Source organism: Podarcis vaucheri (genome assembly GCF_965113315.1).
Source record: "Podarcis vaucheri genome assembly, chromosome: 1".
In the NCBI taxonomy this organism is placed as follows: Eukaryota; Metazoa; Chordata; class Lepidosauria; order Squamata; family Lacertidae; genus Podarcis; species Podarcis vaucheri.
In genome coordinates this window covers 44,992,754-45,018,041 of record NC_138759.1, presented here as the reverse complement: position 1 = coordinate 45,018,041, position 25,288 = coordinate 44,992,754, and the positions used below count along the sequence as shown (strand labels likewise).

General features: G+C 42.0%; 1 protein-coding gene and 3 long non-coding RNA genes across 4 annotated transcripts in view; 2 read left to right on the top strand and 2 right to left on the bottom strand.

Annotated features, from left to right (window-relative positions):
* The window catches only part of LOC309542585, an 8,140-nt gene extending 7,950 nt beyond the window's left edge, over positions 1 to 190 (bottom strand). Inside the window, exon 1 of the long non-coding RNA XR_014224303.1 lies at positions 45 to 190. This is a non-coding gene — a long non-coding RNA (uncharacterized lncRNA). The remainder of the gene's footprint in view (positions 1 to 44) is intronic.
* Positions 1 to 20,449, top strand: part of LOC309542727 — a 23,211-nt gene extending 2,762 nt beyond the window's left edge. Inside the window, exons 2-3 of the long non-coding RNA XR_014224390.1 lie at positions 10,851 to 10,979; positions 18,785 to 20,449. This is a non-coding gene — a long non-coding RNA (uncharacterized lncRNA). The remainder of the gene's footprint in view (positions 1 to 10,850; positions 10,980 to 18,784) is intronic.
* Positions 243 to 4,338, top strand: LOC309542843. Its single transcript, XR_014224464.1, has 2 exons — positions 243 to 1,289; positions 2,714 to 4,338. It is a non-coding gene; the product is annotated as an uncharacterized lncRNA (long non-coding RNA).
* CHP1 (calcineurin like EF-hand protein 1) lies at positions 3,499 to 25,216 on the bottom strand. The gene is made up of 7 exons (XM_082241262.1): positions 25,010 to 25,216; positions 18,478 to 18,550; positions 10,116 to 10,196; positions 8,778 to 8,905; positions 7,370 to 7,431; positions 5,738 to 5,860; positions 3,499 to 5,138 (listed from the first exon to the last, which is right to left on the bottom strand). Exons 1-7 carry the CDS (start codon positions 25,074 to 25,076, stop codon positions 5,085 to 5,087), a joined length of 588 nt encoding a protein of 195 aa, XP_082097388.1. The 5' UTR covers positions 25,077 to 25,216; the 3' UTR covers positions 3,499 to 5,084.
* Positions 25,217 to 25,288: the final 72 nt, after the last annotated feature.

Below are 25,288 nucleotides of genomic sequence, written 5' to 3'. Positions count from 1 at the left end.
CACGGACCTTGCCCACCGAAGCCCCTGAGCCCGCCATGTCTTACCTCAGTTAAGGCCCCAGGGCCGCAGCCCACGGCGCTCTCCTTCCTTCCCCCTCACTCCGCCATCTTCCCCTCCTTACTTCGAGCGCCCAATGGGAGGCCGGCGCAGGGCGACGCAGCGGCCGTTCTACAGAACGCGGGTCCCACCGAGTGGGCTGCTCTCCTGTCACTCACTTCTCCGCTTTGGGTTGCCATTGGGTAGGCTTCCCCCAAACGGCTGGACACGGAGAGGCGATTGGCCAACCGCGATGTGGTATACGCCTTCCTCCGCGCGAGTCCTATTACCGCGTTGAAGAAGTGGGATGACCGGGAGGCGAGTGTTAGGCGTTCGGTGTACTCAGTCGTTCAGGACGCCTCCTAAAGGAAGGAAGGGGTTGTGCGCGGTGGCGGGAATGCGCAAATTGGAAATTGTACTTTTGTTTATTCTGTTACATTTCCCCCCCGCAGCTGCTCCTCCTCCTCCTCCTCGCTCAGTAGGATGCTCGTGCCCGCTGCCACTAATTTGCTCAAGTGAGCGCGTCCAAATTGAATGGGGAATGTAGAGCGGGATCTTTTGCGATCTTACTTGATGGGCCGATAGGGAACTATAACCGGGCTTCAATCCTAAACACACCAGGCCCACCCACAAGGCAAGGTGCTGCAACCGCCTCAGGCATAGAGGCAGGCAGGCAGATTCCTCCCGTTTCTGGTCTTCACTCACCCCTTCTTCACTGGCAGGGAGGGAGGGTGCCATTTTGTGATGCCAAAATGTCTTGGGTTGGCCCTGCCACTTACAACCTAGACAGTTCTTTCAGCTTTAGTTCTGGGTGTCCTGCAAATTACACGGGGGAGAATAAGCATTATATAAAGGGTGGTACATTCACGCCAGCCCTACTTAAGAAAGAGCTTCCTCAGTAGAAATCAGACTGCTTAGCTTTTTGCTCTGGCAGGTTGGGAATGCCTTCTTGAAACACAGTTGGAACAACTGCACAGAAAATGTAGACCAAAACCCTCATCAAAACTCAGATCACACTTGTCTCCACAGACCGAATCTTGCACTTCCTCGTTCCACCATTTTGCAAAAATAGATCTCAAAAAGAAACCCTCTGGGTTTTCAGAAGGGATTTGTCACCCACCACCATCAATAACTTGTGAAGGAATCATATATATTCACATGGGATCTGTACCTCAGATTCTCCATTTTTGCTCCTAGGTGGCGCTGTGAATTGCTAGCTCTCCCTTTTTTCCTGGTGTGATCAGTGGGTACAGGTATGATCTGACAGTAATTTTCGGGGGGGGGGCACTATAAAAATTCTGAAGTCCCATGTTTGGGCTGCATGATAGCACCCTGAAAGCTTAGTTTCATACTGGTGTGGGTACTGTGACTATACAGTGGTACCCCGCAAGACGAACGCCTCGCAAGACGGAAAACCCGCTAGACGAAAGGGTTTTCCGTTTTGGAGGCGCTTCGCAAAACGAATTTCCCTATGGGCTTGCTTCGCAAGATGACAGCCCATAGGGAAATCTCCGGGACAGCGGGGAAGCGCAGCGCGTCTTCCCTACTGTCCTCGGACCTCCTCCCGCCGCCCGGCTTCGGAACGAATCTCCGATGCCGGGCGGGGGGGGGGAACGCCTCCTCCCGCCGCCCGGCATCGGAACAAAGCTCCGATGCCGGGCGGGGGGGGACGCCTCCTCCCACCGCCCAGCTTCGGATGGCTTTCCTGAAGACTTGGGGTGGGAGGAGGGTTTTCCTTCCCACCGCCAACATTCAGAATGCTGTTCTGAATGTTGGCGGTGGGGAGGAAAAACCCTCCTCCCACGCAAGCCCCGGGAACAGAGGGAAAGCGCTGCGCGCCTTCCCCTCTGTTCCCGTACCTCTCCTGAAAGCTTGCGGTGGGGAGAAAAGCCCTTCTCCGCACCGCCAGCCTGGCAAGCGGTTTCCCTAGGAACGCATTAATTGATTTTCAATGCATTCCTATGGGAAACCGTGCTTCGCAAGATGAAAAACTCGCAAGAAAAAACTTGCGGAACGAATTAATTTCGTCTTGCGAGGCACAACTGTACTTTAGGGGGAATATCCTGTAGGAAGCTATCTAGAGACCTGCACAAGTTTTAAGATTGTTGTTCTGGTTGTTGCACCATAACAGAAGAGGTGTTTGCTATATGGGACAATTTTCTGTTGTCTCCTAGTCATAGAATCATAGAACTGTCAAGTTGGAAGGGACCACGAGGGTCATCTAGTCTGAGCCCTACAATGCAGGAATATTTTTGCCCAACGTGGGGCTCAAACCCACAACCCTGAGATTAAGAGTCTCATGCTCTACCAACTGAGTCAGTACTAATTTAGTAGGTTTATTATGTTTGGATAACATAGCACACCAAAAGGTATGTCATGTTATGCATTCATATTTTGTGTATGGGTGATAACCAACGTTCATCATAATCTTGAGTTGGATCCATCATTTCAATTAACTTACTCTGTCTTTTAGGTGGGATCAAGGCAAACTGAAATTAATATTAGGGAAGCTTCACATTTACAATTATGTACTTTTAATATATAGATTAATACTAACATATATAACAATGGCTTGAGTGTTGTTTTTCTGACAAGACATGCCAGGAAATGAATAGTTGCAGTAACTCCATATTGATATTAGACTTCTTACAGTGCTTTAATGTATTCTTTTTTGTAGACAAATGGGAATTTGCATCTACCGTAACATGAGAATCAACCTTTAGTCCCTTTAGTTAGGAACATAATAAATGAGTCTTCAGGTTTCTACACTCTACAGTGAATTGTACAGCTACTGAAACCTAAGCAAAACCCATCAAGTTGAGAAGTTTATATGAGTTAAAATGCACAGCTGGACTAACAACAAGAGTTAAGAATACACATTAGCTGGCATGTATTTCATCTCCATTCCCCGTTATTTCTAATTTTATCTGAAGTTTTAAAATCTGTTCTGTCTTAACATATTCTGAGTAAAAGGCAGGAAACTCCTATTTATTCCCACCATTAAACTGATAAATAGCTAAGCCACAGATATAAGGGCAATAGGACCACACACTCCTGGCCTAAGAGAAAGCAGGAAATTCCAGTTGATATATATTGCTTGTAAAACATTCTAAATGCCTGCAGGTTGAAAATTCAAAGCCATTTAAAACCTGAGTAATGAAAACAAGAGGTGAGATCCAAAGTTGCATGAGCAAACATCTGCTTATGCAGCTGGGTTTCTCTTTGCTCTCCGAAATCTTTTGAAGGTTGCAGGAGCCTGCAGAGCAGGTTTTTTGTTTCGTTTTCCTTTCTTTTGAGCAGGGACGAAAAAGACAAGTCCTGTTGTGCAAGTGGGTTGACAGCACTGGATGTCACCCAATCTCTTAAAAACTAGATTAGTATATGAGAAAATAAAGTCTTTCAGCTGTAGCATTCTACAGGCACCTTGTGTTATTTAAAACCTCCATTCATTCACAGAACACAGTATGTTGAAGGATTTTATTCATGGATAGTTGATGAATATAATAGATCTGACAAGGCACACCTGTGGATTACCGCTATAGCCAAAGGAAGATTGCTTATTTTCAAATAAGCAGATTTCAAACAATAAATCTAACAACTTGGTGTTACTTTCATTTTCATTCTCTTTATAAAATTCCTATGTTTACATTGTGATCAAAAATTCTAAAGTGTTTGTAAGCAATCACCCTTTAATCTTGTTCCCATCTTTATAATTTGTCTGAAGAAGGAATAGATTTTCTTCTGCAGTTTTTTTTTTAAAATGTAAGATAGTGTGCAATTCTTAAGGATCATTGAATTGTGTCGCATTTAAGTAAACTAGATTAACTTGCACTCAATACTTATAGAAATGCTGACATATAGCAGGGGTCAGGAGCATTTGAACACTGATTTTTACCAAAGTATTTTTCTGCATCTTGGAAGCCAACACTGCACAGTTAAAAATGGTTGTCAAAGTTCATTGATAATCAGTGCAACAGAATTGTTTACTAACAAGCAAAGACAATCCAGCCTGAAAAGATCATCATATTCATTGCTTTTGAGCCCTCTGTTCTGTATTGTGCTGCTTACATCAAAATTCACAATGTTACTTGATCCTTGTGTATGGTTAAAATAAAACTTTCAAAATATAATCTGAAGTAATAAAGGTACACATGTGCTAAGAATTTTCCTAAAACTGTTAGTGTTCCCACATAATTTGTAGGGACACAGTACTACTCAAATCTGGACTTTGACATGCATGTTGGAGACGAAAGTTCCAGTTGGCATAATTGGTATGAAAAGCCTTCCATTATAAGCTGTGCAACAAAAATTATGTATTGCAAACATTCACTGAAAAACAATAAAAGCACAAGAAAGAAATTTGAGTAATTTAAGTATAATGCAAATCAAAATAGTCTACATAAACAAAGCTGGTGGCAGGGGGTGGGCAGCAGAGAGGCAATCAACTTTTTCCAGTTAAGAAACAGCTTGCTATGAAATAGTTTCATTCAAGTACCCAATTACTATGTTTTCAGAACTGCAAGTTACTCTCTTGGCAGACATCCCACATCTGTGGACAAATTCATAACATTTGACACACTTGCAAGACAAAGCTCCGAAGCCTTAATTCCGAAAACAAAACCATTGGCCTTGCATTACTCTGTGAAGTTAAGAGTGGCAAACATCTATATTTAAACAAAACCAAGGACAGAAGAAAACAGTTTGTTAACCAGACAAACCGAATAGAGAATACAAATACTACCAAGTCAGATTTTTGTTGTCATAGTTCATAAAATAGTAGAAGATTATAATAACATGGGAAGAAATAATTTATAACCAGAAAACAAAGCAAAGAGAAGTGTGAGGAAAAGGCCATTTCAAGGTTCCATTCCAAGCTGCACTGCAGCCACGTTCCTTTGTTCTGATGCAGAAGGAATGTTCACATCGATGGAACAAACTGAGGGGGGTTTGGAGATGTACCTCACACGCACCAGCAGGAATGCTCAGGAGAGGGTAAAACAAACTATATTCCTTAAATATCAGGACAACAAGGAATGGGCCTTGATCCATCAGTGAAGAAATCGAATGCTCATTTTTTGCTCTACATCCACCTTCTCCAAAACCTGCAAAAAAGTAGAATTGTTAACCATTTGTCACAGGAATCGAATTCTATCTCAACATTTAGACTTTAGTCTTGTCTTAGGAAGCCATTCTAGTCAGCTTTCCTACTGCATATCCTCTTGTGCTACAGAACTATTTTTTGTAGATCTTGACCTAGAGGTCATCAGTAATATATTTTATGGAAAATGAAAGCTGTACTTAGCAACACTTGCATTTGGAGTGTATTTAATTGCATTTATGGAATTCAAGATTATCCCTGGGCTAATCAAAGCACTGACCAAACCAAATCAGCTTAATTTCAAGAAAGGCTCCTGTATCATTTACCCACAGACCATGCCTTGGAACAGCATGCAAAGTTGTCACACGCTAAAAATATTTAGAAAAACTAATGTGTCTAACAAGAATCATTTAAGCAAATAAGATAAATTGCAATTGTTATGAAGCTGAAGAGCACACCTCTGCCAATTTATGTTCAGATATGGGAAATAGCAAAATAACTGAAGAAATTATGCACCTAAGCCTCCTATTCATTTGATTGCACATCTGATTCGGCAATCCTAGCACTTAATTAGGTTTGCCATATTAAACATTGTTTCCTGACCTTAACAAACTCTGCAAAGGAGATTGCACTGTCACCATCTTGATCAGCCTCCTGGATTGTTCTGTCAGCAATGCTGCCCAACTGTTCATCCGAGATGTTTACGCCAACCATCATCCGCAAAACCTGCAGTATACAGAAACCCCAAAAGAATGCAATGCTAGTGTTTAACAAAGAATATGCTGTAAGTGCTAAGAAGGCACCAGACAAGTAAAGCTACTATTTTAAGTCAACCAAGTAAAGTTCCAGGACCAGCCCAATCAGGCAGCTGGCTTTAAATATCACAAAACAGCAGCAATTTTTAATTATTATATTATTGCTCTCAAGGAGAGGTGCTTGGGACATTTCCGGATTCAGGTGCCAAAATACCTTAGCTATCCTTGGCTGCTAGGTACTATACACCTTGACTTGTGGCACAAACCACCATTTACTGCACTGCCTCAAATGAAGTACATTGAGGCAGTTTACGGAAACTTTCTAGAAATAAGGACATCAGTCCAGGTTCATTGAATAACATCTAGTGCACCACTTAAAAATAGAACTTTCATCTCAAGAATTCTCAGATCAGCAAGTTAACAATTATCAGAAAGTTCTCCGCTTTTTTCCTCTGGGTCACCCTTTTAGAGTAAAAATTTGCTCATGCCACACCAAAATTTTTATTGATAAGAATTGATAAGATATTGGAAAGCAAAAAGAAACAACCCATAGCAATGCTTGATTTATAACACAGAACACAACTATTTATATAATATGATTATGGGACATCCAGAAAGTATAAAATAAAGTAAGCCATTGTTACACAAACCAAGTATGGTATTCTTTGAATGAACAGCACTTTGGTGTGAAATGCTCAAATCATGCCCACCTTGCTCCTCAGTTTGTCAAACAAACCACACTACTAGCTTAGCTTTATGTGAAAACCAGTACTTGTGGGCTAGTTCTCTCTAGAACAACCAGAAGAGCTTTATGATAAGCTCTAATAGTTTGTAACTATGGCATACCCATGGTGTGCAAACCTTTAAGTACTTTTTCCAGTGCTACAAGATACTTCACAGGTTATTTCTGGGCTGTTCTGGGCTTCAGCATTTGTAGCAGTGTTTGGGGTTCACAGAATACCTTTCCCCACCACCAAGAGCACAGCTTTATAGGATTGGGGCCGGCTGCTGGTTTTGAACCAGAGTATATTTTTTATTGTTATAGCTGGTGGCAAGGAGAGTTTAACCTCATGACATACATTGGGTGAGGAATGTTTGGCCTGTGTGCCAATTTGAGCCGTCAAGCTGTTTTTCCGAAACCACACCCATTTGCCCATGAGCTGACATCACTACTGAACAGGGTTTAATCCTGCACTGGCTACACAATCCTGTTCCTAGCATGGAACAGGGTCACACAGCCTAGGCAGACGAGAGATTAAGATTGAGCAATATCTGTGTGAGTGAGGGGATTTAAAATGGAGGGGAGAGATTGGCAAAGTCTTTTCTTACCTCTGCTGCTACTATAGTTATATTGTTATATAATGCCTATATATTATAATAATTTAGTATTATCATTCAACCAGACTTTACCTTAAGGGCTAAATAAGACAGTCATCCGAAAAAAATGCATTAATTTATGTGCTGCAAAAGCTAAACCTACCTGAAGCAGTTCCTCTCGAGAAATCTTGTCATCTTTATCTAGATCATATAGCCGAAAAGCAACTAAAGGAAATAATTAAATTCAAGGTTATTTATTTATATACTGCCCTTCACAAGGTAGTTTACAAAATCAAAACACATAACATAATACCCTCTTCTACATAGCTCAATCCATACAGCATGAGACCCTTCATCTCAGGGTCATGGCTTCAAGCCCCACACTGGGCAAAAGATTTCTGCACTGCAGGGGATTGGACTATATGACCCTCGCAGTACCTTACAACTCTCCAATTCTATGATTCTATGAAGAAGAACAAAGAACAATAACCCCTTCCCATGAACACATTAAAAAGCCACAGACTGTTGAATCAGTAGTGTTACTTAGGAACTGCCATAAATGGCAGAATACTGAGTAAAAATACAAAAGAAAAGAAAAAGTAAACAAACTGTCACATTTTGGTAGGGAATTTCTGGATAAGGGAAAAAATGATATACAGAGGAATCCCTGCTTACGCAGGGGTTCTGCTCTGGGACACATGCAAGTATGTTCCAGCCTTATCCACCCCCTTTGGGCGCCAAAAAAGGCATGTGTGTGTCAGCAGTCGCACGCATGCAGATCATGTGCGAATGGGGAGGTGCCTGTACTAAAAATATTTATGCTTAAATTCTGGGATCTTTCTTTTTCTTTGACCAGTTACTGATACATGCTAGCACATTAAACAGATTTCTTTTTCCTATCACACAGTAATTTATAGAATGCTTATATAGAATGTCCTATATTTACCAGGAGTCACGGAAAGTCAGCCTGCTTCTACAGTTTTACCAATAATTTAAGATTTGTTGAGTATCTTATGTAAATCTAAGAATATTATAAAGTAAAATGTGGGGTCATGGAAGATAAAAATATTCTGATGATTCATTTAAAGTAGCACCATCAATGTGCACAGTGTTTTACAAATACAATTATTTCACTACCATGTACTTGGGCTTGGTTATAGGCTTTTTTACATTAGGACAGAAATGACTGGCTGTGCCCAACAGTGTAGCACCACTCACACAACAGACTTCCAGGCACACAATGGAATTTCCTGTTCCTGTGCACCCTCAAAAACAGTTGGGGGTGGTAATGAGGGACCATCCAGAGTAGATTTTGGGAGTGTGAAGAAGGAGGAAAGAAAATGGAAATTCAATTGGATGGCTGAGCTACAACTCCCATCAGCCACAGCCAGCAAAAGTGACAAAAATCCACTTTCACTTAAATAACTTTCTACTCTTGCTTCCATAAGATTTGTATCCAGATTTAAACTAAGTTTAAAAGAAGAGGAACAGATTCCAAGCTGCAGGATTACAAAGAAGAATACAAAGCAGTACAATTAGCCTGAATAGATGTCCAATTAAAAATGTCTTACAGTACAACTTGTTGCTCCGACTATTAAGTGGTTCTGGCCCATTCTGGTCTTTGCTTTTTTCATTATCCTCAATGGGTCGGAAGTGTGCCAAAGTCCTCATGAATCCACGAAAATTCACCTGGTCTTCTCTATACCAGAGAAGATGCACACAATTTATTACATTTTGCAAATCCATCAAGCAATATACTTCAAACAAGAATATCTAAACAAATTTACCAAAGTTTGGAGAATGCAGTTTCATATTTTGCTACAGATAGGTAGCCGTGTTGGTCTGCCATAGTCAAAATAAAAAAAATCCTTCCAGTAGCACCTTAAAGACCAACTAAGTTAGTTCTTGGTATGAGCTTTCGTGTGCATGCACACTTCTTCAGATACCTGTTTTTTCAGATACCAGATACCATATTTTGCTGTTATTTTTCTATAATTGTTCCATGTACACTGTTTTGGTCTCTCTTCTCAGCTGTTATTTTATTTTGCTGTTTAACTGAACGTTATTGAACTACCATCTCAAAACTATAACTTAAACTATAAAAATTAGCCAGCCTTCAACAATTACCAACCACCCAGATCCTTAGATTAGCAGGAGAGATGCTTCTTACTATTTTTGCTGGTTATTGTTGGCAGTTGTACATTGACATGGAATAGAATTCTCTCTGTTGTGGCTCCTCAACTGAAAAGTTCTCTCTCCCTGGAGGCATTAATGGGCCCTACAGTATTGGGCTTCTGGCACCAGGTACTCACTCACCTGTCACACAAGCATTTGGAGATGTGCTGCTATTCAAAGTCTCAGTGCAATTTGCTGCTCCAAACTTAACTATGTTTTTCCTTCTGAAAAATTGGCTGATGTTGTAGCCTTGGGGCTCTGTGCTTCTTTGAAATGTGCTCTCCCTACCTCTTGTTGATGTAGGAGAGAAAGGTTGATGGAACGTCTTTATTATTGAGCAGAGGTGCTTGCCTCCACCCAATCAGCAGGGGGAAGGATCCTGGCAATTACAACTGGCCAAAAATTTCAGACCCCTGCTTAGAGCATCAACTGAAAGGTAGTCAAGGTTTTACTTCTCAGCTAGTGAAGGGAATTTGGGAAGAGAAGTAGATATTTTTGGTGCCATTTGATAAATGTGACAGAATATAAACAGAACTAAAGCGTCTAACAAATACCTAATATTAATAAAGCTTTACTTTGAATAGTTAGTAACTGATGCTCCAGTCCCCAATATCTGAAGTCCAGCACATTGTTTTACGGTGTCAAGAATAGAATATAAGAATCCACATCTTAAATTAGTCCTAGGAGCACTTTACACCAAGCAACTTATTATGAAGAAGCACTGTGCAACTTACCCTTCTGGAAAAAAGGCATTGATAATCCGGTCCCCCAGTGGGTTGATGGCAAGTTCTGGAATGCGTTGGAAATCTTCACGGCTACAATTTCAATGAAATCTACATCAATCCTTTAATAGAATAAGATCTCTGAACACCCATGTTAAACATTCATTTTTTATAATAGGGCTGATTGAAATTTATGGTTCAGATATCACACAACAGCTATGAGGGGTTTTTTAAGGTGTTTTTTTTTTTTAAAGTAAAGATCCAGTATGTTAAGCTCATTGATCATGAAAATAGTAAACCTCAGATCAAGAAAATGAGTTTTGCACTGCGTACTTTTGTATTTTCAGTTCATAACACCTATCACCAATAGAAAAATCCCAGTTGTGTAATATTAATGTACAGCTATATAGATTTTTTAAAAAGAAGGTAAAGGACCCCTGGACGGTTAAGTCCAGTCAAAGGCAACTATGGGGTGTGGCGCTCATCTCGCTTCAGGCTGAGGAATCCAGCGTTTGTCCACCGATAGCTTTCAGGGTCATGTGGCCAACATGACTAAACCATTTCTGGTGCAACGAAACACCGTGACGGAAGCAAAAGCACACGCAAACATTGTTTACCTTTATCTACTTGCACTAGTGTGTTTTCGAAGTGCTAGGTTGGCAGAAGCTGGAACAGAGCAACTGAACAATACTTTGCAGATAATTTGCAAGTGTCTTCAGCTTTGCTTGCTCTCCCTCCTCCGATAAGAAATGACCAAAAGCCCTGCACAAACCAGCTTCACCTGTATCTTTCCACTTAGAGGTCAGCTAATTATGCAAAGCCTGGAGGGACACCCCACGGCTAGACAATCAAAGAGGCAAAGTAAACAAATAACTGGTAAGCACTTTTCTTCCTTCCCTAACCAGTGAAAAAAAAAGGGGGGGGAAGAGTTTTTTCTTTCTTTTCTGGTGGTGTTTATGTTGCTGATTCTCCCTAAATAGCCTTCCTCCATATTAAAAAGGAAGGGTGGTTTTTTATAATTTAAAGGAGACTATCTTTTTGCTTGCTTGCCCTCCCTACCTCCCTTTGATAAAAAGGGAGAGATTGGTGTGATGAGGGCTTTTGGGGAAAATGGAAGGGAGAAGATTTAGCTGGCTGTCTTATGCTGAAATGGGAGATTGGGTACTGTATGAGAATGATGGGGAAGGGCGTTTTTCAGTAAGTAGTGAAAGCAAATATGTGTTTACTCACAAGCAAGCCCGACTGGATTCAATGGGGCTTACTCCAAGGAAAGTAGAAGTTACTTTAGTTGAAATCAGTGGGGCTTATGCATGCAGAGATTCCACTTAGACCTTTGAGTGGGGAAGCAGATGTCATGGGGAGGTCCGACGGGACCCTCTGCTGCTGTGGGGAAGCATGGCACACCCTCCACTGCTGCAAGGAGGTATGGTGATACCTTCTGCCCCCGTGGGGAGGCCCAGCAAGGCTCTCCGCCACCACAGACACATATGGTATATCAAGATATCATGATATTTAGCTGGTGATATTACCATGATGTTGAAAACCAGCTATCACCCAGCCCTACTCTCCACCACTGAGTGGATTCGAACCACCAACCTTCCAATTGGCAAGCCCAAGAGACTCAGTAGTTTAGATCAGTGATTCCCAATCTTGGGTCTCTAGCTGTTTTTGGACTACAACTCCCACCATCCCTAGCAAGCAAGAGCAGTGGTCAGGGATGATGGGAATTGTAGTCCGAAAACAGCTGGAGTCCCAAGGTTGGGAAACACTGGTTTAGACCACAGCATCACCCACGTCCCTGTACAGTTATATATAATTCTTGAGGCAAGTAACCAGGGCAAGCAATAGTTAACTTATTTTGTTTGGGTAATTTATCTGACACCAGCTTAACCTTGGGCTGCTGAATGTCAGCCAGAAGAGGAACTTTTTACAGCTGTTCTGAAAGTGCTCAGGCTTACTCTCATAGATATCTAGGTGAAGGTTCATCTGCTCTCAAGGACATGGGAAGCAGTCAGCAAGAATGACTTTATGTATCTTTGTTTGGATTTGGCACACAGATGACATGGTCAAAGCATTTCTCTTAGTTAATCTTAGCTGTCATGATGATATAAAAGTAGGTGTATGGTTTATTTAAGATCACACTTCTCCTCCCAAGTTTATATCACTCCACATCTATCTAGCAACTAAGACCATATCCTATGCACTACTATGGGACTCGCTTCCCAGTCAACATGCACTGGATACTCTATCCTACTTATGATTTCTCAGTATCTACAGTATGCAACAATAAAATAAATATATCCATTTGTACTTACTTGCTGGATATATTCAGCATCTAATAGGAGTTTAAACTACTTAGATTCATTATTTAGTCATGATAGTGTTCTTTAGGCAATCATATTCATAGTACCTGGACACTATTTATTGTTTGGAAGTATTATATATTTTTTCTTTTGCTTGAGTCAACCCACCTGATGTGATGCCCTTCATAATTACCCTTTGATTCAGATTCACTATGATCTGTCCATGGTACACTTTTTTACTCCATGGTTCAAAAACTACAGTGGTGCCTTGCAAGTCGAAAAGAATCCGTTCTGTGATTCTCTTCGTCTAGCGGTTTTTTCGTCTTGCGAAGCAAGCCCATTGAAGGATTAGCGCTATTAGCGGCTTTTAGCGGCTTATCTGCTGATCGGATCAGCTGATAAGCGGCTTAGCGGCTTAGAAAAGGGGGGGAGGGGGAAAAAACCAGCAGGAACTCGCAAGACATTGTCGTCTTGCGAAGCAAGCCCATAGGAAATTCGTTTTGCGAAGCACCTCCAAAACGGAAAACTCTTTCGTCTAGCGAGTTTTCCGTCTTGCGAGGCATTCGTCTTGCGGGGCACCACTGTTCAATCAAGGGTTGCTGAAATAGTGGGTTGAATTAAAAGCAATACATTTCCTATATTTACCACTTTGTACCGAAGATTGCAGTGTAGAAAGAGATCACTAGAATCCCCTCATTTTAAGAATGTTAACACCATGAATGGCCTCTGGAATGTGACAAAAGTCTCTTAAGTATTTTTTGCCCATAAAACTCAAAGGAGAAACCCCTCGACAACAGAATATATGCAGAATCTGGTGTGTTGATCCTACAGTAGGCATGAATCAATCTGACTCCAACTTCAGCCTTGATTTCATGGAATACTAACCTCTTAAGCATCATCTTCCATGTACATCTAGGCACTGTCAAATGGCTCTTTCACCTTATATTTCAATAAAATAAATTCTATTTCCCAGTTCACATAGTAATTGTTCTTTCTTTATTCAGCCATAGTTGCCAGTTCCAATTTGCAACAGGGAATTATTAGCTAAGGAAAATAACTCTTCCAAAGCAGATGCATTATCCCTTGGGAAGAATGCAGTAGCAAGTCCACTGTTCGCACCACTGTTCATTCAGGAGTGACCCAGTGGGCAAAATCAATGCTAATGGCCCTCGAGGCCTTTCTAAAATCTGTAAAGTCTTGTTTACAGACAGCCTTAGAGGATAGTAAAAAGCAATGAGGCAGAGAGAGTATCATCTCGGCTTCTGCCCCAGCCACTATGAATTAGCATATCCCCAAAATTATTTCCACCTATACATAAGTTACAGAATATCCAAATTCACTATGCCAGTGGCTCCCAATTAGTGGTTTGCAGACCCGGGGGGGGGGGCATGTATCCCACCCAGGGGGTCCATTGCACTATTCACATAACAAAAACTACCATAGAGATATGAAAATATTCAAAAGCAGGGAGTCCATGGCTTAGCTTTTAAAAAACATGTGTCTGCAGTACAGTATTTAGCTAATTGGGAACCTCTGTACTTCAGAAAATTTAAGCCTGCTACAACCTTTGAGGCTGGGTTTTTTGTTTAGTTTTTAAAGAATCAAGTACAGTGGTGCCTCGCAAGACGAAATTAATTCGTTCCGCAAGTTTTTTCTTCTTGCGAGTTTTTCGTCTTGCGAAGCACGGTTTCCCATAGGAATGCATTGAAAATCAATCAATGCGTTCCTATGGAAACCGCCTTCAGACCAGGTCCGGGGACAGTCTATCCCCCGACCTCTTCTGAAGGCTTGGGGGGGGGACAAGGGCTTTTCTTCCCACCCCCAGAATTTTAAAAAACCCCGGGACAGCGGAGGACTTCTCCGCTGTCCGGGGCGATCTTAAAATGCTGGCGGGTGGCATTTTAAAATCGCCCCGGGACAGCGGAGGACTTCTCCGCTGTCCGGGGCGATTTAAAAGCCTCTGGGAAGGCAGGCAGGGGGGAGAAAGACTTTCGCCAGGAACTCTTCTGAAGGCCGGCAGGGGGCAAAAGTCTTTGCTCCCCCCCCCGCCTGCCTTCAAAAGCCGTCCGGGATAGCGGGAAGCGCTTCCCTGCTATCCCGGACTGCTTTTAAAATGCTGGCGGTGGGGAGCAAAGCCTTTCGGCCCCCGCCGGCCTTCCTGGACCTCATCTGAAGGCCGGAGGGGAGGGGAGGCTTTGCTCCCCACCGCCAGCATTTAAAAGAGGTCCCCGGAGATTTCCCTATGGGCTTTCTTCTTGCGAAGCAAGCCCATAGGGAAATTCGTCTTGCGAAGCAACTCGCAAACGGAAAACCCTTTCGTCTTGCGAGGTACCACTGTAAGGTGATTCTGTCTGCAGTTGATAATTAGAGCCAAGCAAGTCTAGTGACTTTGAGCCAAACTAGATGTGACCTAGGAAATCTGAATAAGATTTTTCACTTCTCTCTCATATTAAAGGCAACTGGGTGTGTGAAATAATTTGGATAGGGACTGGTGTGCTGGGGGAGTTGTTGTTATTAAATAATAATTTTACCTTGTGCCATTTTCCCCGATTTAAACAGCATTCAACTTTAATAATAATAATAATAATAATAATAATAATAATAATAAAATTTATTTATATCCCGCCCTCCCCAGCCGAAGCCGGGCTCAGGGCGGCTAACAACAATAAAACAGTATAAAAGTATAACATAAACAACACTCTAAAATCATTCATTGTAAAATTAATTAATTCAGGCCACTGGCAACCATTGGGCCAGAGCTCCGCGAAGATTGCCGAGGGAGGGAGTCAGGCTGTGCCCTGGCCAAAGGCCTGGTGGAACAGCTCTGTCTTGCAGGCCCTGCGGAAAGATGTCAAGTCCCACAGGGCCCCCTGGTCTCTTGTGACAGAGTGTTTCACCAGATCGGAGCCACAGCCGAAAAAGCCCTGGCTCTAGTTGAGGCCAGCCTAACCTCTCTGAGGCCAGGGATCTTCAAGATGTTTTTATTTGAAGACTGTAAGTTTTTCTGTGGGGCATACCAGGAGAGGCGGTCCCGTAGGTACGAGGGTCCTAGGCCGTATAGGGCTTTAAAGGTTAAAACCAGCACCTTAAATCTGATCCTGTACTCCACCGGGAGCCAGTGCAGCTGGTGTAGCACCGGGTGAATGTGATCTCGCAGCGAAGACCTCGTAAGGAGTCTCGCTGCAGCATTCTGCACCCGCTGGAGTTTCTGGGTCAGTCTCAAGGGCAGCCCCACGTAGAGCGAGTTACAATAATCCAATCTGGAGGTGACCGTCGCGTGGATCATAGTGGCTAGGTCAGGGCGAGTGAGGTATTTGCCCAGAAGGGGAAAAACAGCAATTTCCAATGAAACATTTAAACTGGAGAAATTTCAGTGGGGGAAAAGTTAACTAGCCCCCCACCCCAAGTAATCCACCTCCCCTTGAGTCTGAACAGTGTGACAGATATATGAAAAGCAGCAAATCTCCTGTTACATGTATGTATCAGACTCTCCAGTGTTCTAAAACATATCCTCCCTGTTTGTAAAGATTCAGCATCTGAAATCGGAATGCAAGGCATCAGCTTCTAATTTCTATATTTTATGGCTTAGCTTAAGGTTAAACATTAACCAACTGTAACTACTGCATTTAAAATCTATTACTGTCATTGCTACCAGCCACTGCGCTTATGAAGGGGACATTATCCAAGTAAGAACGCTAACTGGAAAACACTACACACATCATAAAAGTAAATGAATACTGAAAAGCAAGCTGTGCTTTTTTTTTTTTTTTAGCAAAACCCACTTCACCTGGCTTAGACTGGAACTATCAGGAAATATTTTTTTCTTCTATTCACATGCCATAGGAACACTATCCAACAGGATCTACCCATGAATTAATGTATTTTTGAAACCTACTTGCATGCTTTCATTGTGCTTATTCTGAATCACAGAAATCCAAACATCTTCTACTCAATAAGTCGTTCTGCCAAACCATATACTTTACACATATTGCAGCATATTTATAGAGTGGGGCATGCCTTCAGCAACACTTCCACTTTCTGTAATGTCTGAACAGGGAGAATGCACCGCAGAACTAGCTCATGTCTGTACTATTGCTTCATTTTTATTTCAGTTTGATTCTTCCATCTTACTTTACAGTACCATCAATACTTATTCAAACATTTCATCATAAAAGAAAGTAACAAAAAGTCAAGTTTATGAAGTTATCCTGCCTTGCTCAGTTGACATAAAAGTATACGGTTAATACTGTTATCAGCATTGCAATCTATTTACAAAGAGGTTTTTTCTAATACTAAAAGTTATTGTTCATAGACTTTTCTGTACTTCCATCTTCAACAGCAAACTAAGTCGCTCCTAAGATTGTATCTATTTCCAAATCCTCTTCACTTCATAATCCTCTCTTGTTTAGGGCAAGAGATTAACTCCAACTACAGGACCCATATATTTGGTTGGATTTAAGGGAGGATTTGTCAGCATGCTGGCATGAGAACTGGGTCTGGTCAGTGCCTAGATGTGCAATTGCCCAAGAACCACATATACACTGCCTTTGGTTCCATGACAGCAGAAAGGCAGGATATAAATGTAAGAAATAGTGGGTTTCAGTTTAAAAAGAACACTTTGTTTTGACATTAATATCTACATCAATATGGTATAGGCTATTAAAATGGCATTATTCTGAAGAGTCCATAAGTTTCAGAAATAGCAGTCTGCCCTGAAATCAGTCAGGGATTCAAAGCCACACTGCAATTTGAACTTTTATTCCTACAGCCACTTCCAAATTAACCAACTCACTAGAAATTTTGCACGTCTATACTTAACATGAATTTATGATCTTTTCTCTTGCTTAAACTGTTTTGGCTCAAAATATAGGGAAGACAACTTGGCAGGAGGTAACAAAAATGATCTACCCTGTATTCTGAGCTGAAACAGTTTAAGTAAAACTCAGGAGTACTGTAGCACCTTAAAGATTAGAAGATTTATTATTAAGGCACGATGAAGTGGGCTCTTGTCTATAAACACTTATACCACAATAGAACTGTTAAGCCTTGATGGTGTCACATGAGTCCTTCTTGTTTTTATATGCTGTGTAGGCCAGATATGTGTTTCTTACAAATTTGGAAAATGATTTATGGAGGGTGGGAAAAGGAATAAATGTTCTCCCATATGGAAGCGGAGGTTTATTTCTGTTCTTATTTTCTGTTCTTATTTTCATCATGTATTTTGTTTTTTATATTGTAATTTTATGTTATGAACCACCCTGAGATCTATAGGGTGGTATACAAATTTTAACAACAATAACAACTGCTTTGCTGTTCTCAATTCTGCTCCTCAGCACATTTTAAATGGTGTTGCTTTGAAAGCTTTGCTGAAATGCAGGGAAAAGTTTTTTAAGGAAATGCTATACTTCTACTGTGATGTGCATTGTTACATATGCAGCTCATTTCTCATCTCCGCTAATATTACCCAATTATGTATATGATTATGACAATTATGACATGGCTTGGTGTTCTAAATTCGACTGTGTTACTGGCCCCGCTCTTTTGTTCCTTGAAACACAGCTTCAGACATGCATTTTGGAGGAAGGGGGGTTGAACATGAGACCCTTGTACAAAGGCTCCTCACACAATTTAGAACCCAGGGTTTGGGATTGCAAAGGGGAAAGTCTATGTACGTAGAAGAACTTCCTCCCAACATATACAGGGCAGGGGACTGAACTCGCAGGTAATGCAACAGTGGGAGCTGGGCCAGTAAGTGCAGCCCCATTGTTCCTCACATGCTTGTAACTGCATGAAGCATAAAACCTGAACAGGGATTATGGGTTGTACCCAATACACTCAAACAATAGGAATTCTCTGGTTCCTCCTTCCCCCACTGCATCCCAATGTGTGTCCCAAATAGCCTTCCGGGGTTCAGAGGACTCTCAGGAAATGCATGGAACAGGAGGAAGAGGGCTGCAGCTAGAGGGGGTAAATCAAGGGAAACTGGGCAGAGGCAGTGAGCAAGTCAATACAGTAAGGCATTAAGCAAAAGCAGTGAGTCAGTACAATGAAGTTTGCTAAAGAGTACCTACCTAAGAGTGCCATTCTCTCCTTTGTCTAGGCTGGTAAACCGACTGTACAGACGAGTAATCTGACTGTGGGAAACTGAAGCAAAAAATAAATAAAAATTTACAATTGAACAGCAACATTTTAAAATCAATTAATCCACACTACTCAATACAGAGTAAGAGTAATTTCATTACATTTCAGGGGTCAGGACACTGATTTTGCTGGATGTTTACATTTTAAAATGACCTCCATTCAGATTTTAAGTCCTATTACCCCTCTATTGGCAAGACATTTCACTCCTTTATTAGTAAAACCAGGACTTTTTTTCAGCTGGAACTCGCTGCAATTTAGTTCCACCACCTCTCAGATGGGCGCCATTGCCATTCTAAGATGAGGGAGCCATTTATGGTGAGTTCCGGCACCTCTTTCTAGAAAAATAGAACTGGGTAAAACATTTCACGAAACAGACATGTCTTAAGAAGAGGTATGACATAGGTAAATTTATTACAGCCTTGCAAGAAAAGTCTACAAAACATTCCAAGGTTGTATGCCCACTGATGTCTACTGGCCTATAGCTAACAAATACAGCAGGCCTGCAGGTGAGGAACAGATATATTTTCGTCTCCCATCAGACTACCACATTTTCTTGTTAGTTGTAGATGAAAGTGCTTCACTTTTTCTGTGACCTGCACAGAAACCAAGGGGACAATCTGTCCTTCCTACACCAGCTCACCAGGTTGGATTCCATACACTTGTTTGCAACCAATTCCTTGTCACCTATGGCAACCAGGCAAAGGCCAACTACAAGGCTGAAGTACTAACTAGTCCACTGACTTGGCTAAGAGGGAAGCCTGTTCCTAGTCTCTCTTTAAATTCAGACAGTTCTGGAGCCCTAGGCTACCTCAGCCTCTGGATAATCTAGTTTCTTTTCCAGCTGGAAGTAGTTTAAAGTTTAAACCACTCAGCTGCCAACCCTGCAAAAAACTCCACTAAAGCAATTCCAAATGGTTTTAAAGCATGCTAAATTGAGGAAGGAACAACCTTGTTAATTCCACAGAACACGGATCAACTTGATCTCTCTTTAAAAAGCTGTTCCCCAGGGCCCTGATAAAAGAATACAAATACAGTATTCTAAACAATTTTCTGATCTATCGTACTGGTTTCGGTGACTAGCTTTGCCTAGCAAAAAATATTGTAGATGCCAGGTTTCAATGAAAATATGGCACATCCTCTCCTCCCTACCAAGGTTGCCAAGGTAGATCTCCCTGGCTACAAAGCTCTCCCTAAAATAGTTATTTTTAATTTTGATGAGTAAATTTGCAGGGTCCATTTGCATTATTCCCCAGCTAACTATAACTGTAAAACAAGAGTGTGACCGAAACTTTAATCAGCTAAAGTTACAAGACTAGGTTTGTCTTTATCTCTTGATATTAACTAAGGAAAGATCTGAAAAAGTGTTATGAAATGCAAACATTCCAGGCAGAAAGTTAAAAAAAAATATTGATACACATAATCTGGATATTGTTCTTGTCTGACTAACAATCACAACCATGTATTTTACGTTTCAAAGTCCAAGTGCAGTGGCCTATTTGCCAAATAGCTGAAAGAACAATTTTAATATTACACATGGTATTCATAGTTTTGTCATACATTTTTTTTGTAATTATATGCAAAGCCACATATTTTTACTTTGAGTTATTTGCAATAAGACTCTTCTTTATAAGTTAACGGACATGGGGCTTTATGACACACAGTATGTAAGCCACATTTAATTAAGTGTTTGACAGCAAGTTGGGGGTTTCCAACATTGAGATGAGCTTGCAAAAACTCTAATTACAAAAACTGATGGTGTAATTAATTATGAGTGGGATCTAACTGGTGGCCTTGCACTCAGGCTTTTGATTCAGTGAACACCTCTGTTAATGGAAGCGGAAGGAATAATAATAATAATAATGGGGACGCGGGTGGCGCTGTGGGTTAAACCACAGAGCCTAGGACTTGGTGGTTCGAATCCCCACGACGGAGTGAGCTCCCGTTCCTCGGTCCCTGCTCCTGCCAACCTAGCAGTTCGAAAGCATGTCAAATTGCAAGTAGATAAATAGGTACCGCTGCGGCGGGAAGGTAAACGGTGTTTTCGTGTGCTGCTCTGGTTCGCCAGAAGCGGCTTAGTCATGCTGGCCACATGACCCGGAAGCTGTACGCCGGCTCCCTCAGCCAGTAAAGCGAGATGAGCACCGCAACCCCAGAGTCGGTCACGACTGGACCTAATGGTCAGGGGTCCCTTTACCTTTACTTTTTTAAAATAATAATTTATTATTTATACCCCGCCCATCTGGCTGGGCTTCCCCAGCCACTCTGGGCAGCTTCCAAAAAAATATTAAAATACTGTAATACATCAAACATTAAAAGCTTCCCTAAACAGGGCTGCCTTCCCAATGTGGGCTTTCCCAGACAGTCCCCCAATCGTCTACCCTTTTCAAAAGGGTCCCCAAACCCTGGAGCCAATTTTTGGGGACACTGGGGGCTGCAGCAAGCAACCAGCTTTCGTCCATTAGCAGAGGCATTCAACTGATCAAATACCTATCCATGGGCACAAAGGTACCAACTGGATTGACCCCATGAATTTGACAATTATGATAAACAGCTACCTGATCTGTTTCTTAAATAAGCCTTGAGACAGTAGTGGGATTATTAACTGAAACGTATACTTCACCAAAACAAAAACATAAAATTTTGCATAAATTATATGCAATAAGATTGCAATCTCTAACTTCTCTTGCCAGAGCAATAGCTGTGCTAGTCTCTTGCAATGAAGACTGTTGTGGTACCTTAAGGACTTGTAGCATAAGCTTTCATTGACTTTTCCATTAGATGCTGTATCTGTTAAAGTAGACTGTAGTCCAAACAACTGCTTGTGCACAATGAATTGGTTAACAATGTTGTTTTTTGTAATGAATCTTGCTTACAATGAAAAACAGAATCACTGAATAAAGCATAAAATAGCAACACTTACATGCACATTAAAGTTTCTGATTTATAATGTATTTATGTGTAGCCTTGCCAAGACCATAACTCGTCTGCAGTCTTCATGAAGTGTGATCTCAACTACAGCAAGGGCCTAATCTCAAAAAATAAATATCAAATTCAGCCAATGCCAAAGCCTGACTTTGAAAAGCACACAATTAACATCATACACTTTGATGTAGTCTCTGCAGTCATTGTGTATCTTAGCAAGTACATGAGAAATGTCCCATAGCAAGACATTGTAGCTGGCATTAGGAACTGCAGGTGTTAAGGATGAATGACTCCCAATCAGCACCTCACATAACTGCCCTTTCATTAAAACTAGGAACATAAGCATATGATAGACATAAGCTATCCTTAGAAACTGTTTCACAGCAATAGTATCTGGAATGCACACTTTTATAGAAATTGCTGCTCTGACAGGCTGCCAAGATCATTTTCTATGATGGCTCATTCCTCTATAGTTGGCTAAAAAGGTGCTACATAATTTCCAATTTTGATTCAGATTATTCAGTTGATGTCTCAATTCCAGTCTTCTGATCTTTTCTTAAATGTTTAGTGATCCAGATATTTACTGAATAAACAGTATTCTTCAGGTACTATTTCTGCTTCTTGCCAGCAAATTTACTATTTTGGCTCATTTTTAAAAGCCTTCACATTTCATACTAATATATAAGTAAATGTGTATGTGATGTCCATACAATATTGTTGCTGCTGCTAACATCTTTCTCAAAAATATGCTGATCTGAGAAAGTTGTGCTAGTTTATTTTACCATAAGCCACATACAGACATCCAACAAGAAAATGTAAAAAGCAGGGATGCTTTTCGCTAGCCCCAAACCACTACTGAATATAAACCATTGGGCTGCTTCTATACACCTTATGCTCCCGCTGATAATTCTATTTATTAAGGGTCAAATAATTGCATAACATAAAATTTAGCTTCCCGAGAATAAAGCACTACTCAGAATAGTAGTATTAACCCAGGGGTAGGCAACCTAAGGTCCGTGGGCCGGATGCGGCCCAATCGCCAGCCTGCGGACGGTCCAGGAATCAGTGTGTTTATGTGAGTAGAATGTGTGCTTTTATTTAAAATGCATCTCTGGGTTATTTGTGGGGCATAGGAATTTGTTCTCCCCCCCAAAAAAAAAAATAGTCCGGCCCACCACATGGTCTGATGGACGGTGGACTGGCTCACGGCTGAAAAAGGTTGCCGACCCCTATATTAAACTGATAGGACTATGACGACAAAATCTAACTGAATTTGTTTTTCTTAGTGCCAAGTTTGTACCATTGAACCAGTAATAAAAAAAATCAGTAGCTACTAGAGCATTAAACTATGTAATATAGCATGTATCATAAGGAGCAATAATTAGTGACTGTAGCTTTTGATTAGTTTCCTCTAGAATTCCTCCTTACTGTGTTACTCTCAGTAAGCCTATCTGTATAGACATGCTATATCCCTATGGTAAATACAGTAGTTGCTTACATAGACAAAGTAATTATTGGAAATAATATATTATTAGCTTCTTTCATTGCAATTAAACAATTGAAAAAGGTGAGATCAATCATGCAATAAGGCAGTAATCCACAGATCACCTGGCACTACCAGGAACTGCACGTTGGCAATTTAGAAAATGGAACGTCCTGACTGAACTTTTGTACTTTCACGTTTCCTATTTTTTCAAGTGAACTAACTACATGCTACATACTAGGAATCAAATATCTGTAGATGGATATATTGTCATTTGCTACTAGTCAAAACAGTAGACGGGATTTGCTAATACAGAACTGGGGAAGGAAAAATAATAGTCATCTGTAACTAGTCTGTAGCTATAACCTAATAGCACATTTGTTTTCTCTTGTATTTTTGCCCACTAGATAACGTTCTGTTTGGCTATGGGAGATGTACATTACTAAGCCATGGAGCCATCAAGAGGCCTTAGGCAAGTTGCTATCTGAGCCTCAGAAAACAAGCTGTAAAATGAGAATTCCAACGATATCATGTGGGTGTTCATCTTTGTAATAAGATAAAGGCTGTAATATGTTTTACATCAAAAGTGCCCTAAATAAAGTTGTGCTAAAGACTATCAGAACTGCTCACACAATTGCTTCACAGTGTCTCACGGAAAGGAATTTATAAATGAAATAAAAAATGTTAACCAGTCCTTTGAATGCTCCAGTGCATGTCAAGAGGAAATGCATTATCAATCTATACATAAATAATGTGCCACCAATGTGCATGGCACTTAGATTCATAGAACTACAGGAGGGGCACCTATAACACTTTGAAAGAAAATCTAGAATGCAGCAAGCAACACTTTTGATACAGGTTGGAGCATTCACAACAAAAAGAGGCTTAATTTAAGCTAGCACTTGTCCTGAATGCTTACCTCAGGAACAAGCGTAGCACTTGTAATTAAGAGGGCCTGTGTAGAGTTGTTTTCCCTTCTCTACTCTGCTACAAGTCACATGGAAAGAGCTCCTACAAGGGCTTTATACTCTTCATAATTATACGGGGCAAATTAAGCAGAATAATAATTTTAAAAATCACTAAGGCAGGATAAAGTACGATAAAAATGCTCCTCCAACCCACTGTCAGGTTGAGCATTTGACTTTAAAACAGCACATAGCAAACTGATGTTGCAACCATTTCGAAAGTTCAGATGTTGCAGATTCATCAAGGGGAGGGCAACTCACAGCAGTCAGACGTCAAAAAAAACCCCTCTCTTCTCTTACAGAAGGCTACTACCACACACACAAGGTATCAAGATACTTCGGTCGGAATAGTATCAACGCCTACATGCCAAGTTTATCAGGTCGGTAACTATAGGCTGCGCCTCACGCACAGTGGCGTAGCGTGGGTTGTCAGCACCCGGGGCAAGGCAAGTAATTTGCGCCCCCTAACCCGCGGATTTGCGCCCCCTAACCCTAACCCCCAGATGTTGTGCCCAGTGCGGCCGGGCCCCCCTGCACCCCCCACGCTACGCCACTGCTCACGCAGCATACCTTGTACCAGAACAGCGAAGAATTTGGCAGCCGGGCAACTTGAAGAGGAAGAAGACACGCCTTGGGAACTTGACCTTTCTCGTCACGCGGCAAAAGAAGGTGACCAGAGGCAACAGAATGTGGGGCTCCTGTCCTTTTAAGGGGTGCGCAGGAGGAGGAGGAAGGTCGGCAGGTGCCACTTCTCACTCCCGAGTCCTGAGACAGGATAAGCGGCACCTGCCGAAGTTCCTTTCCTTTCCCACACAGGTTCCCAGGCTTCGGGAAACCCCGACTCAGGCCAAGCCACAGGCGCCTCAGTCAAGGGTCACCCAATGCCGCCGAAAAGGCTCCCAGGTATATCGGCGAGGAATGGCGGTTGAGAAGTAGCGACGCCTCTTCCCTCAGCCCGGACACCTTCGGCCCTGGAAGGTGAAAAACCGCAGGTGCCTCGCCCGCCCGCCTCGCCCGTGAATGGTTTTCGGCCGCAGAAAGCAAGGCCAGCCCAGCGCCCCCCGGTCTCCAGCTGCTTCTCTCGGTACTCACAGCCGGTCTCCTTCTTGATCTCCTCAATCTCCTCGTCCCGAAGCAGCGTGGAAGCCCGGGAGCCCATCGCGGCTGCTGCCTCACGGCCGGACAACCGCCTCGACTAAGCACCAGAGGGACTGCTCTTGGCCTAAGGCCGGCGGTCCTCCGTGCGGCGAGTCGGCCAGCCAATCAGCCGCGCAGACGCTGCGCCAGCGACCGAGATTGCGAGGGGCACAGAGGGCCAGAGCGCCGCCCCTCCTCTTATCGCCGCCGCGCGCTCCGCCCCCGTCCCGCCCC